Source organism: Pygocentrus nattereri, chromosome 2 (assembly GCF_015220715.1).
Source record: "Pygocentrus nattereri isolate fPygNat1 chromosome 2, fPygNat1.pri, whole genome shotgun sequence".
NCBI lineage: Eukaryota > Metazoa > Chordata > Actinopteri > Characiformes > Serrasalmidae > Pygocentrus > Pygocentrus nattereri.
Genome location: NC_051212.1, coordinates 21,581,738 through 21,597,621, shown reverse-complemented (window position 1 = coordinate 21,597,621; position 15,884 = coordinate 21,581,738). Strand labels below are relative to the sequence as shown.

At 39.9% G+C, this 15,884-nt stretch overlaps 1 protein-coding gene across 1 annotated transcript in view; it reads right to left on the bottom strand.

The window, feature by feature from the left end:
* The window catches only part of poln (polymerase (DNA directed) nu), an 85,555-nt gene that overhangs the window by 54,695 nt on the left and 14,976 nt on the right, over positions 1 to 15,884 (bottom strand). Inside the window, exons 13-16 of the mRNA XM_037543725.1 lie at positions 14,104 to 14,199; positions 13,818 to 13,874; positions 13,675 to 13,728; positions 11,016 to 11,081 (exon numbers count right to left, since the gene is read on the bottom strand). Coding sequence (XP_037399622.1) covers positions 11,016 to 11,081; positions 13,675 to 13,728; positions 13,818 to 13,874; positions 14,104 to 14,199 — 273 coding nt within the window. The remainder of the gene's footprint in view (positions 1 to 11,015; positions 11,082 to 13,674; positions 13,729 to 13,817; positions 13,875 to 14,103; positions 14,200 to 15,884) is intronic.

Sequence of the window (15,884 nt, the reverse complement as noted above, 5' to 3'; positions counted from 1 at the left end):
GTGGATGAACACAAACATGCAAAAAAGGGAGGAAAAAAAAACATCATATAGAACTTATAAAACTCAGCGAGATCCAGTAGTACAGAGGTTCTTAATATGAAGCTCTTGCTAGAAAGTCTAGATCTATCTTCAAAGCAGCAGGTAGCACACAGAATGACTCATGCTGAGGAATAACTGTAGCCCAGATGAACACTGCAGAGAGCAAGCATGCTGCTAGCCACATAATTACACAGATCTGTCAAAGCCAACTTACTTTACTTCTTAAGCGTTATTGTTATTCTTATTGGTATTATTAGAATTTAGGCCTGTCCAGTGCTTAAAAGGATGAATCATGATTAATTACATCACATTAACATTATTTTAATCATGAAAATGCACAGGTCACATGAACTTAAACATAAAAATTATGCGATTTTCACAAAGTGAATGCATTTTCATCACTGATTTTAAAATCACACGGATAGAGCTGAAAACTCATTTCAGACTTTTATCTGACTCGGACTTTAGACTAAAATCCTTTTGCTTTTAATGACAATATACCTTCATTATGTTTATTTTATTCAAATAAACAATTCTCTTTCATCTCCAGTAATGTACTGACTGACTTCACACTTGAGCTTTCTTTCTACTTCCCCAATTTCCTGCCTGAAAAATACTGAATCTTTAATTCATCATTTCTTTCTTTTCTAGTATCAAAATGAATAAACCCCACAGAATGTTATTTGTATCAATTTATTCTACCAAACTTTGGCATATTCTATCAAATGACATTTCAGTAGGCAGGCTCACTTTGCTTTTATGCCTTTGTCCGCACCCATTTTTCTTTCTTTTTTTCTGCATTTCCTGTTGACTTACTACTGGTATTTTAAGTCCTGCTCACACACTTTCAAAGTTAGCATGACCTAAATGCTGTGAGCTATTGACTTATTTTCTGCTTTTTGATCTGGACCATTTCAGTCTTTTCAGCTCACTTTTCTTCCCTCAAACATTCAATAGCCATTTTCCTCTTCTCTGGCTTTCAGTTTTAAAGTCTGAGTCACCGTAGCCTAAATTGGTCTGAAGTATGCCATTTCTTTTCATTATGACTGCTATTTGGTCTTTTGCATTCTTTTTTTTTTCTTACATCCAAAGAACTAATATTAAATATTCCTACCATTTTTAACTACAAAAGATTAAGACTAGGGTAACTGATGACTGATGTTTTTCATCCATACACTGTACAAATTACTCTGTAATGCATACTGTAATGTTCATTCACATTAATGATGTACTGCTTTTGCAAATAGAGCACAAAACAGCAGATATTAATGCAGTGCAAACAGTTATGCTTTTAACATTTAAATAATGGAAAACTGAAAAACAAGACTGAACAACAAAGTTGACAACAATACAAGTCGTTTTGGTGCCTAGTTTTACAGTAAAACTAATAATGCCTGTTTTGATGCACAATTTGAACATTATTGTGTTAACAAATGTTGCAGTAGTCAACAGTACATTTTCAATACAGTATAATCAGTCTGTAGGGTAAATGTACAGAAATTAACATGAGATGCTTAAGTTTTTTAAGCTTGAAACCTACATGAATGAAGTTGCATGCAGGTTTCTCCACATAAGGCCAGAAGAAATATTCTAGATTCACTTTCTGTGTAAGCAGTGCTGTGAAAAAGAGTACTTTGAAAAACACTGATTGGCAGTGACAACAAGAAGAAAAACAAAAGCCTGAATATATTCACCTGGGCGTTTCAAAGAGAGATGAAAGCAGATGTAGAAATGTTGATCTCTTTTTGCTTTTCATTCAGAGTTCTGTGAGTGTGAAAACGTGACTGTGGGAGTTTTCTTTTTTTTTTAAATGACAGACTGCTGATATTTTTGGAAATAGAAAACAGACAAGCAGAACAGTCTCCTTGGCTGGCTTACTTTTTCTGCTGCTGTACGTGTGTATGTGTCTGGGGACTTTGTTGATGTAGACAAGTTGCCTTAAATGAACCTCAATAAAAGCAGCCTGTTTCACAGCGAGCCCACTGCAAGTGTGTGTGTGCAGGTTTCTCAATATACAAACAATAAAGATTGCAGACAAGAGCGAGACAGAGATACAGAATACGAGAAAAAGAAAAAGCTAGTGGATTACCCCTTTAAACTCGTTTACTCAAAATATATATTTTTTAAATGATTGATTTTTTTCCCCACAGATTAGTTGCATTTGTATAATGATCATGTAAATTTTAAACAAATCATGTTTGAACAAATAATGATCATGTAAATTTTAAACAGGTTTTCCTTGCTTTTTCCAAAATTAGAGTTTAATAATGTATGTAGATATTGTCAAAATGTACCAGTCACTCTTCAACATACACTATATTGCCAAAAGTATTCACTCACCCATCCGTTTACAAGACAGTAGTGCGTCCTGCTATGATGTATGGTTTGGAGACTGTGGCTCTGTCTAAAAGACAGGAGGCTGAGCTGGAGGTGGCGGAGATGAAGATGCTGAGATTTTCGTTGGGAGTGACAAGGATGGACAAGATTTGAAATGAGCAGATCAGAGGGACAGTGAAGGTGGAGCAGTTTGGAGATAAAGCCAGAGAGGCCAGGCTGAGATGGTTTGGACATGTGTTGAGGAGGAATAGTGGATATATTGGGCAAAGAATGTTGGAGATGGAGCTGCCGGGTAGAAGGAGAAGAGGTAGACCTCAGAGAAGGTTTATGGATGTAGTGAAGGTGGACATGGAGATGGTTGGCGTGAAAGTAGAGGAGGCAGTGGATAGGGCAAGATGGAGGCAGATGATCCGCTGTGGCGACCCCTAAAGGGACTCACCCATCCAAATCATTGAATGTTCCAATCACTTCCATGGCCACAGGTGTGGGAAAAACTTGATTCTTGATTCTTAGATGCATTGTGATGCGGACGTGAACGATTCTGAATCGATTCATAAAGGTCAAGAATTCATCCATCCATCCATTTTCTAAGCCGCTTCTCCGTCAGGGTCGCGGGGGGGTGCTGGAGCCTATCCCAGCAGTCTTCGGGCGGAAGGCAGGATACACCCTGGACAGGTCGCCAGTCCATCGCAGGGCAGACAGACAGACACAGACAGTCACTCACACACTCACACCTAGGGGCAACTTTAGCATGTCCAAGTGGCCTGACTGCATGTCTTTGGACCGTGGGAGGAAACCGGAGAACCCGGAGGAAACCCACGCAGACACGGGGAGAACATGCAAACTCCACACAGAGAGGACCCCGGTCACCCGGCCGGGGAATCGAACCCAGGCCCTCCTTGCTGTGAGGCGACAGCGCTACCCACCACGCCACCGTGCTGCCCATGTTCAAGAATTGATTTTCTAAATATTTAATTTATACTGTAATGTTGACGGAACGTAAAAGGTGGAACGTGGGTAAGTGCAGCGCCCGGACAGTCTGTGGTGGCACATAACAAAACCACACATGGATGAGCGAGAAACCTGACCGGCTCTGCATTAAAGCCAAGTTAGGTCAGGAGTCACAACCCACATGTCAAGAAGAGCCATTTTGTCCTTTCAAACAAAGTCAAACCATCTTGGGAGCCACAACATTTAATGCCCAGTATGTCTCAGTGTGTACTGATGTCCTAGGTTAGTATAGCCTAAAAAATACAAATGAAATTTTTTATTGAAGATTTTGCTGAATTTATTTTTAATGAATTTTTTATTGAAAATGTTTATTGAGTATTTTTGAAGTGGTACTGGTACAGGTACAAATTTACACATTGTAAGGTTTACCGATTAGACTGTGTGTGTGTGCGTGTATGTGTATGTGTGATGGTAGGAATCCATGTTTTATTTTATTTTATGTTTATTTTATCTAATTTCCTACATGTGAATGTCTGTCTGATACTGCGCACTGTGAGTTCCTGTAACCAGAACCAGATTCCTTGTATGCGTAGCTGACCTTTTTCTCAAAACTAGAGCAGTTTCTTGTAAAATGTCTCTCAGCATTCAACTGATTTGCGAAGCTGAAGTCACTTCTTATTCTCCAGCTTTTCGTTCGAATTTTCCAGTTCCACCTTAAATCCTGCCTAAGGCGCTGAATGAAACTGCTGGGTAAGTCCATTTCTCTCTAAATGTTCGTCTTAATCTCTGTCTTTCCGTTCACTACTAGCCAGGCAAGATTTTGTTATGTGACCTGCAGTCTGCACACCAGTTCTGTCAATGAGAACCAGGGCTTATGCTATGTTGCACACTTTGGAGTAGAGATTCAACGTCCAGTCTCGAAAATATTTTCCTGACACAGCGATATCCCCACCCCCCCACCACAACGAGACCAAAACTGATGTTAAAAAAATCAGTAAAGAAAACGGGCAGGATGGCTTTAACATGTACTGCGTGGATATCCACAACCACAAGATCTTATTTCACCGTAACAGCGCATTTAACTGCAGATGAGTGGAAGCAGCGTTTAATGTGCTTCAAAACATCAGCAGTGAATGACAGCCTTCCAGTTCACTTCCATTTGATTTATTAATAAAAGCTATTGGAAGCAAATGCATTATGGATCATTACAAATACTTTGCTTTAAAACTACCAAGGTAAAAAAAAGATGCATCAATAATCGTTTTATAATTACATCGCAGCCCTTTCAATCGTAATCAAATCAAATCGAGAGTTGCCTAAAGATTCCCACCCCTAGCCACAGGTGTATCAAACCAAGCACCTAGGCCTGCAGACTGCTTCTACAAACATTAGTGAAAGAATGGGTCGCTCTCAGGAGCTCAGTGAATTCCAGCATGGTACTGTGATAGGATGCCACCTGTGCAACAAGTCCAGTCTGGAAATTTCCTCACTACTAAATATTCCACAGTCAACTGTCAGTGATATTATAAAGGGGAAGCGATTGGGAACGACAGCAACTCAGCCATGAACTGGTAGGCCACGTAAAATGACAGAGTAGGGTCAGTGGATGCTGAGGAACATAGTGCACAGAGGTCACCAAATTTCTGTAATCACTACAGACCTCCAAACTTCATGTGGCCTTCAGTTTAGCTCAAGAACCACGTAGAGAGCTTCATGGAATGGGTTTTCATGGCCGAGCAGCTGCATCCAAGCCTTATATCACCAAACACAATGCAAAGTGTGGAATGCAGTAGTGTAAAGTGACACCACTGGACTCTGGAGCAGGGGAGACGTTCTCTGGAGTGACAAATCCTGCTTCTCTGTCTGGCAATCTGACAGACAAGATTTTGGACAATTTCATCCTCCCAACTTTGTGGAAAGTTTGGAGGTGCCTCTTTTCTGTTCTAACATGACTGCACACCAGTGCACAAAGCAAGGTCCATAAAGACATGGATGAGCGGGTTTGGTGGGGAAGAACTTGACTGGCCTGCACAGAGTCCTGACCTCAACCCGACAGAACACCTTTGGGATGAATTAGAGTGGAGACTGTGAGCCAGTCCTTCTTATCCAACATAAGCGTCAGACCTTACAAATGTGCTTCTGGAAGAATGGTCAAAAACCCCCATAAACACACTCCTAACCCTTGTGGAAAGCCTTCCCAAAAGAGTTGAAGTTGTTATAGCTGCAAAGGGTGGGCCACCATCATATTAAACGCTATGGATTAAGAATGGGATGTCACTCAAGTTCATATCTTTGTGAAGGCAGATGAGCGAATACTTTTGGCAATATAGTGTATGTAGACTACACATGGAAAGTTTTAAATTTAGTGTTAAGTTGTATTTTGATGTCACACAAAAAGCACATTTACACATATCTACCTACACAGCCAGCAGCAGTTTAGCCTCGCCCATTCAGGCTGAAGTTGGCAGTCTTGATTGCTTTTTGAATGAGGCCCAATAAAAGGCAGCAAATTAGAGAAGAGTGTTTGTATTTCAGGATAAAGAGAGGTTGGAAAATCTTAATGTACAAATAAATTATGGATCTTTATGGATACATAAAACAACAAAAATGTTATTAATGGACTTCAGGGGAAAAAAAACAATAAAATAATGATGAAGCGTTTTAAATTCTCCTGCTGGTCTCTCTTACAGTAAGAAACAGAGCCTGATAGGCAAACTCATTTCTATGCCACACATATGACACTGTTTTTGTACTTTCAGTGAAGTCTTTTTAAAGGATTCATAGTTAATCCTTTTTTCAGCAAAGCATTTTGAAATCAATGAAAATCTATACCTGTTTTGTTATTGTGCAGTTAAATCTTTTTTATTGTTTGGCCTTTCTTAAAAATAGATTAGTTAATTAAAGCAATCTGTATATTACTTAATAGTATAATCAGTAATAGCAGGTCTACACAAGATAAAGACAGTGTTCATAGTCACTATGGCATCACATATATTAGATCCCCCTATATCTTCAGAATACATGTCCTGTTAAGGGTTTGTATGCATTTACACAGGTTGGTTATTTCAGTTCTTCAATACCGTGCAGAAAAAATTATTTCCTCAGATGTCAATGGTTTTCCCCACAGGAAGAAATACACAGTTAACAAAATGACATGCCACAGTGTGAATGAGTGCTATTTCATGGTAGATTTATTACAGAATTTGAAGAGATTCTTTCTTTTTATTCCCTCCATAAATGCAGGACTGGACTGGTACCATTTCTACACAAGGCAAGTCATTAATTACTGATGCATCACTGATAAATAATACTGATAACTTGGCGAGGATTCAGTAATAGCCAGCCAATATATCAGTCAGGCTCAGAAACAGGTTATTGATGTATTGAACAAAAGTAAAAATGATAGATTAAAATCCAGAACTGTTATGTGATATTAGACTGGCATCATGAAAGTATAAATGGTGAACCAGTAAAAACCAATCAGAACAACATTAGGGTGACATCAAGACCAAGCTAGTGGAACAGAGGGGTAGGGTGATGGATGGACTGTTTGGATGGAAGGACCTGAGATCATTAGAGGATATAGAGAGGGAGAGAGCAAGCGAGAGAGCAAGAGAGAGAATAAGAGTAGCTGTCAAGCTGAGACTGACAGAAGAACGACTCTGAGATGAGCTTTCGATGTGTTTCAACAACACATTCACACACACACACACACACACACACATGGAGGAGAGAAACATTTTGCAAGGAACACTGTGAACTTATGTCAGTCTCTCCCTCTGTATGGCCTCCATTAGACTTTGATACTCACACCACTAGTGCCATAATACTCAACATAAAACTGTGTGTGCGGACATCCTCAAAGTAAATATAATACTCTTTAAGACATTTTTAATGCAACTTAAAATGTCCTTCAATACCAGACTTGAAGTGCCAAAATACTCTAAAAGACCTGTTCAAGGGAACTTCAAGGGAACTCACCCATCTCACCCATGTTTCTGGGAATGCTAGCTCAACAGCAGGTAACATTAGCTCAGTGCATCCCCTGCACTGTCACTATGAGTGACCCTGTATTACTGAATGTGTGTATGATGTTAGATGTCTTTTTGTGGTTTGGGGTTGACTATCAAACTGTTTTTCAGAATCTAAAATCTTTTCATTTCAAGTTTAAGAAAACTGAATATTCACAAAGGCGTTTAATTTGTAAACAGCAATATTGGATAAATAAAGACATAAGGATGTCAAGACCATGTGCTGAAGTGTGTATAATCACAGAAAAATGTCAAAAATGTTATAATGTAATTAAAATATCTGATCTTTAATGAAAAAAAAACTTTTTGAAATGTTCTATATATCAAATGAGCAACTAAATAATTTAAATACATCTCATTCAGCATGTTGTCATGAGAAAGAAAATACAAGATAGCCCAACATTCAGTTCAAATAAGCATATGCAACTTGCTTCGCCTACAGGCAGTACAGTCTTTTAAATAAAATATTTAAGCATTTTAATTGTTTTAATCTTTTACTATGCAGCACTGAAAATGCAACAAACTTTCACAACATAGGTTAATTAACAAAAGACATACTACAGCGTCTCATCAAAGCTGAACCAAAACTTTAATCAAATCATCTAGCAGAGAATAACTTCTCCAAACTTAATTACATTTGGATCTGTGCATATGTTTGGAGCACATTACTATAAAGCAAAGCTGTAACAATCACTCCAACTTTTTGTTCCATTTATTTTTCTAAGCTAAGTGAAGCACATTTCAAATTAGAAGAGGAAAGCACACTTTCACAGTGTACCACCTGGGCCTGCGGCTCACTCCTGTTTGAATCAGTCTAGCCAAATATACCGTTGTTGAGGAGCAGTGGCAGTAGCGGTCATGTGGACATGATGTGCAATATTTGATGGAAATGTTCCACTTTGCTGCTGTGCATGCACAAACCCTCCCTGGTCTAATCCTAGCATGACTTCTAGCCTAACTGATGTTGAAGTTTTATGTTAAAGTATTTTTATATTGTTCAGTGATATACAGGTTTCAGTAGGCTAAGGCTGGGCCTACACTACACAATATTTTGCCCAACTGTAAGTCCGATTTGCCCCTTGCAACAAATTTTCACAATCTGAAAAGATTTTCCAGGCTGGGAGCTCAATGACTGACAGCATAGAAGATCTGGTAGTGTGAGAGGAGAAAGGAGTGAATCTTTACTCTGAAGTGATCGACAGCCCTCTGATGTGAGTCTAGTGTGAGCACACAAAAAGACAAGAAATTCTGCAACAAACTGTTTTAGAAATCTGTTAAGATTTTTAAAACTGGTGTAGTGTTTGCCCAGCCTAACCAAATTTAGACTAAATTTAGATAAACATATAAACATTTTTGTATACTAAAGCAAACAACAGTATTAAAGTAAGTATTAAACTAACCACCCTGTTCAGGTTTCTGGCAGTGGTACTGAAGTAGCGCCAGGACACCTAAACAAAATTTGCCACTGCAACAGTCCTAGTGTGTCAACTTACTGTTAACTAATACTTCTAATTTCAGATAAATCCTTTTAGTTCGTATCTAGACTTACTATTGTTTACTATCATTAAATAAATATAATAGAAGTGAGTAGGATGTGAATGGGGCATGTAAATGAAATGTATGTAGTGGGTGTGTATGCAGCATAAAGAAGGCATAAGAATCAGTGGGGTAGTAACTGAGTTCATGAAATCAATCACTGAACACGTGTAAATGGGAGAGTGAGAGACTTCATAAAAATGTAGTCCCTGAGTGAGTGACAGAGAAACAGTAAACAATGCAGCACAGCCATCAGACTGTCATAAACACACCAAATAAACGCCACTCAGCGTCAAAGCACATTACGCCTGTGTGTGTGTGAGAGCGAATGTGTACCACAGAAACCCCCAGACTGTGCTCAGTCGCTGTGCTGAGGCAATGATTCAGCAATACAAAAACTAAAAGGTTATCTCGTCTAAAAATAACTACAAGAACTCAATAACTCAACTGTTAAAAAGTGCCTCAGAAATAAACAAACATGACAATTGCTGGTGTACATTCACATAAACACACACGGCCCACTTACACAAGGTCAAGAACTGGACTCACACATGCACCGTTTATTATGTGTACTGAAGTGGACTCAATATGTAAAGTCATTTATCTGTCAGGGCTTAAAATCTCAAAGCTCTCCTCAAAAAAGCACAGTATTTACAGTCATCACAAACATCTGCTTCAGTCAATCAAGCCTTCATTAAATTAAACAAGGTGATGCTGCTAGAATTCAACAAATGGTTGGAGTGAAAGGAGACGTCAGGAACCAAACCTGTTCTAACTGTATTCTTCTAATCAACGTATCAATAACTCTACTGAAAGCAATAAAGTCTTATGTTTTACCGTATTTATGTTCACTAGTATTTATTTTATGTTATATGATGAACAATTTTTTAAATGATAAAACATACTGGCAAAACCATATGTAATAATATGCACTATATATAAGTGTGTAAAATAGTATGTATGTAAGTATGCAAATTTAACCCAAAACCTAAGCTTTCTCTGGTTTTCTTATTTCTCTAGTGGTATCTCCTCCTCTCATCTCACTTTTTCCATTTTTCTCCTCCCTGCTGAGAATGTCTGCCTGTCTGGGTATCTGTGGGTTTATGAATATTTCAGCAGAGCTATTTCTCTGATTCCACAAAGCTGCTCAAACCACGACTAAAGCACTAAACCTTCTACAACACACACACAGACTTAAACTCTCCACAACACCATAAGTCCCTCACTTGAGCTTTAGCATGAGTTTGTGTCTGTCTGAACAAGTGTTAAATGTACGTACACGTTAGTGGGATGTCTGTGGATGAGAGAGGCCAGTCTCAAATGAGAAGGGAAAGCAAGGAAAAGTGAGAAAAAGAAAGAGAGACAGAGACTGCACAGAAGGGAGCAAGAGAGAGGAGAGAAGCGTTGAAGGGAAAGCAGGAGAGAGAGACAGACAAACTGAGAGGCCGAGAAAGATCAGAAGCGAGAGAGCGAAAGACAGAAAAAGAGATAGAGTAAGACAGAAGATAGGAGAGAGGGTGAGGGAGTGAGAATAAATAAATAATTTTTTAAAAGTTGCACCAGACACTGTGTGTGTGTGTGTGTGTGTGTGTGTGTGTGTGTTAGAGAGAGAGACAGAAAAAGAGAGTAAGACAGAAGAAAGGAGAGAGGGTGAGGAAGAAAGAATAAATAAATCTGTTTTTTTAAGTTGCACCAGACACTGTGTGCGTGCGTGTGTGTGTGTGACAGAAAGACAGAGATAGAGGGATAGAAGGAGAGAGGGATAGAGGGAGGGAGAGAGAGAGAGAGAGGGAGGGAGATAGAGAGAGGGAGGGAGAGAGAAATGCTAAAACACTTTCAGAGGGGTGTGAAGAACAGGGCGACAGCCTGAAAAGGATTCTGAGGAGGCACGCTTAAGAGGATGAGGAAAAGAAAACAGAAAGGAAGAGAAATGACTAAGGGATAAAACAGAACAGAAAACACAGAGGGAAAGAAGGGGTGATGACATAAAGAGGCAACGCAAAATAATATATAGAGGAAATAAACATAGATTAAGGTAGAGGATGGAAAAATGAGAAGGAAGACAGGATAGATAGGGAGAGACAGAGAAAAAAAGACAAAATGGGAAGTGGGAGCACTCACTGGATGTTTGGCTGACAGTCTTCCACTCACTGTACTTGTCTGATTCCACGTGGAAGAGATGAATGACTGAGACAAAGAGAGAGAAAGGGGGTATTCTTTTAAATAAAAGGGGTGTTCTGGATACTTCTGGACCAACAGCTGTATGCAAAAGTAAAAATCACAAAAGTCACATTATAAGTAAACAAACTTCTGCGCACACACACACACACACACACACACACATACATATACATATACATATACATATATATATATGTGGCTTTCCACAAGGTTTGGGAGTGTGTTCATGGGAATTTTTGACCATTCTTCCAGAAGTGCTTTTGTGAGGTCAGACACTGATGTTGGATAAGAAGGCCTGGCTCACAGTCTCCACTCTAATTCATCTCAAAGGTGTTCTGTCGGGTTGAGGTCAGGACTCTGTGCTGGCCAATCAAGTTCTTCCACACCAGACTCGCTCATTCATGTCTTTATGGATCTTGCTTTGTGCACTGGTGTGCAGTCACATTAGAACAGGAAGGGGCCATCCCCAAACTGTTCCCACAAAGTTGGGAGGATGAAATTGTCCAAAATCTCTTGGTCTGCTGAAGCATTAAGAGTTTGTTTCACTGGAACTAAGGGGCCGAGCCCAACTCCTAAAGAACGACCCCACACCATAATCCCCCCTCCACCAAACTTTCTACTTGGCACAATGCAGTCAGACAAGTACCGTTCTCCTGGCAACCGGCAAACCCAGAATCGTCCATTGGATCGCCAGATGGAGAAGTGTCACTCCAGAGAACACGTCTCCACTACTCTAGAGTCCAGTGGTGGCGCTTTACACCACTGCATTCAATGGTTTGCGTCGTGTTTGGTGATGTAAGGCTTGGATGCAGCTGCTCAGTCATGGAAACCCATTCCATGAAGCTCTCTTTAGACTGTTCTTGAGCTAATCTGAAGTCCACATGAAGTTTGGAGGTCTGTAGCAATTGACTTCAATTGAGCAATTGAAGTTGGTGACCTCTGCACACTATGCACCTCAGTATCTGCTGATCCCACGCTGTCATTTTACGTGGCCTACCACTTTGTGGCTGAGTTGCTGTCATTCTCAATCGCTTCTACTTTGTTATAATACCACTGACAGTTGACTGTGGAATATTTAGTAGTGAGGAAATTTCACGACTGGACTTGCTGAATAGGTGGCATCCTATCATGGTAAGATGGTGGAATTCACTGAGCTCCTGAGAGCAACCCATTCATTCACAAACGTTTGTAGAAGCAGTCTGAATACCTAGGTGCTTGGTTTTATACACGTGTGGCCATGGAAGTGAACACCTGAATTTAATGATTTGGGTGGGTGAGTGAATACTTTTGGGAAATATAGTATGTGTATGTATATGCATGAGTTCTGCAGAGGTTGAAGAAGTGGGAGCTCAGCCTGTCAGTGCTCAGACCATATGCTGCCCAATGCATCAACTTGGTCTGCATGGCCGTCGTCCCAGAAGTAAGCCTCTTCTGAAGCTGATGCAAAGAAAGCCCGGAAACAGTTTGCTGAAGACAAGCAGTCCAAGAATATGGATTACTGGAACCATGTCCTGTGGTCTGACAAGACCAAGATAAACTTGTTTGGCTCAGATGGGGTCCAGCATGTGTGGTGGCACCCTGGTGAGGAGTACTAAGACAACTGTCTCTTGCCTATGAATTCCAACATGTACTGTGACATTCTGAAGCAGAGCATGACCCCCTCCCTTTGGAAACTGTGTTGCATGGCAGTTTTCCAACTCAATAACGACCCCAAACACACCTCCAATATGACAACTGTCTTGCTGAAGGTAAAGGTGATGGACTGACCAAGTACATCTCTAGACCTAAACCCAATTGAGCACCTGTGAGGCATCCTCATGTGGAAGGAGAAGGAGAACAAGGTGTCTAACATCCACCAGCTCTGTGATGTCATCATGGAGGAGTAGTAGAGGATAACAGTAGCAACCTGTGCAGCTCTGGTCAATTCCATGCCTTGTAACTGCAAGGTTGCCAGTTCGATCCCCAGAGCTGACAGCACATGACTGAGGTGTCCTTGAGCAAGACACCTAACCCCCAACTGCTCCCCAGGCACTGCGGATTGGGTTGCCCACCGCTCCAGGCAAGTGTGCTCACTACCCCTAGTGTGTGTATGTGCTCACTAGTGTGTATGTGGTGTTTCACTGCATGGATGGGTTAAATGCGGAGGTGAAATTACTCCCACAATGGGGAAATAAGGGTCACTTAATCTAATTGAATCTATACAAGCTGACTACTTTAAGTTATATCCAATTTCTATAGTGTTGTCCCATGAAAAGATATAATAAAATATTTGCAGAAATGTGAGGGGTGTACTCACTTATGTGAGACACTGTATATTGTTTCCAAAATGGCAAACTCAACAATATATATAGAACTATATAGAGTGCAATAATTTAGCAAAAAAACTGCTACATGTAGCTTTATTTTCACTCAAAAATACGTCATTTGACTAGTGGTGTTCAATCTTTCGTAAACAGCAGAATACTGTACGTTATGATGATGAAGATATCACCATTTTGTAAGCCAACATTATTGAAGATATCACCATATTGACAGTCAATATTTAATTGATATTGATAACATGACATTAACTGCCAACACCAATTTTCCGCTGTCATACCTTCATCACAAAGGATAGAATTCCATCCACAAAAGTTGACTTGATCTTGTGAAGCTGTGGGGAAAAAGATTAAAAGGTTATGCACACAGACTAGGTCTCATGGACACACTGTGGAAAAAAGAGTTTAAAACTTAGACACTCACCTGTCTGTGTTCAAGAATGATTTTGGGCAAGGGGTGCAGGTCCTGGAGTTGTAAGAGCTATATAAGTTTAAGATTGAGAGACAGCAAGTGAGCGAGTGAGAGCGAGAGAGAGAGATTGGGAGTTACTGATCATTAATAATATGTTTATCAGCGGTGGCATCATCTTACTGATACTGACTAAGTAACCTGCTTTAGTTACAGTCAGCGTAAATACTTATAAAACATAAAACTTTTTTAATAAAAGCTGACAATCTGCAGTACTGTAGTAGTGCTGTAGTAGTGTTACCGCAGCCTCTGAAGTGGACTGCTGTTGTTTGAACACAGTTTTGGGCAGCTTCTTATTCTCACAGCGTTCGTGCAGACGCAGCTTCTCAAACAGAACCTGATGACAGGACAGAGTTAGTAGTGCCTGCAATTAGATTTAGAAAGTAAGAAGACACTTTTACCCAGACAGACTTACAAAACATGCAGACAATAGAAGCCAAAGCAGTACAAAGAACCTGGAAATACTGCAACAATCAAATCACACCAGATAAAACATTAGTCGCACACATCATTGTTATGCGTCCCCTCGCCTTAATAACATCTACAGTCCTGTCAGGTAAGGATTACACCAGTCCTCTCCTGTCCACTCTGGCTGACTCTTCCTCAAGTTAGGCACACATTTCGGCCAGAGTTTGTGTGCTTGTTTCAGCTGTTCCAAACTGTGAACTGGGATTGAAGTCTGGCAATTTTACTGGTCAGTCAAACTGTCCCAGTTTTCATTATGTCTGTTGAACCAGTCACATACAGTCACCCTACAGCTGCCATCCTGAAATGTGAGAATGTCAACGCTGTGTTGACACACACATTGACATGCTGCATGTCACTATTTTTTTGATGAGGAAGATTGTAACCTAAGGCCAACCATTGTTTGATCTGGTTAAACAAATAAATGCAAGTGCAGACACTAGGAAGAATTAATTTTAACACTTTTTAAAAGTAAATCAACAACAAACAGAGGTATACTGCAGTGGACTGAAGAGAAAAGCACAATGATTAAGAAAAAGCCTTGTCTTCAGAGCACAGCAGAAGGACCTGAGTCGCTGAAGGATGAGTGGCATTAAGGGCTAAGGACATTAACCCTGCAAGACCTAGCCATTCTGGCATGTTCAGATTTAAAGGAAAGACATATCAAGAAGCCAGAATTCGAAGACCTAATTTGGCGTCTACAGTCAGACCATCTCTCTTGCTCACTCTGTGTATTATTCTGGATGAAAGTGCAGAGGTAGTGAGGACCTGAGTCTTTTGAACCCTGGAATATGAGAACAAGAGTTCTGTATATAATTCTTGCTTCCATAGGAAACCAGTGGTGTGATCTCACCAGAGATCCACAAAGCATAACTTTGTGAGGTTTTGGATCAGATGGGCAACAACAGCGCTCTGTAGAGGAGAAATGGTATATAAAAGACAGTCTGGAAGGAGGAAATAGCAATAATTACATCTGAAGAGTCACACTGTCCTGATGTGAAGTAAAAATCTCCAGGATATCATGGCACATGTTATATGATCTGAGAAATGAGGCTGAATGTCCAGGATCACTTCAAGGTTTTCAGCCTTATGTGACAGAAGAGTGGTGAAGCTATATATATATATACACACACACACACACACACACACACACACACACACACACACACGCTGTAGAACATTCAGTACTTGTAAAATTCTTTGTAGAAACAAAGCACAGGTGACCACTGTTGGTCATTTAACCTGTTTCACTGTTTGTCATTAACTGCTATTATAATACTGGCCATCCTAATAAGGGTATCATGAAAAGCTACATAAACTGAATATATTATTATTATCATGTAAATGGGATTCATAAATTAGCCTAACACAAATCACAAAATCGCAAAAAAATAGTTTTAGTTAAAATACTGCAGGCCAGTCTTTAACTGTCATGTTATTAATTCACCCATATGGTTATTATATATTGCAAGGCATGTAATATTCACTATATCTACACTGAACAAAAATATAAACGCAACACTTTTGTTTTTGCTCCCATTTTTCATGAGCTGAACT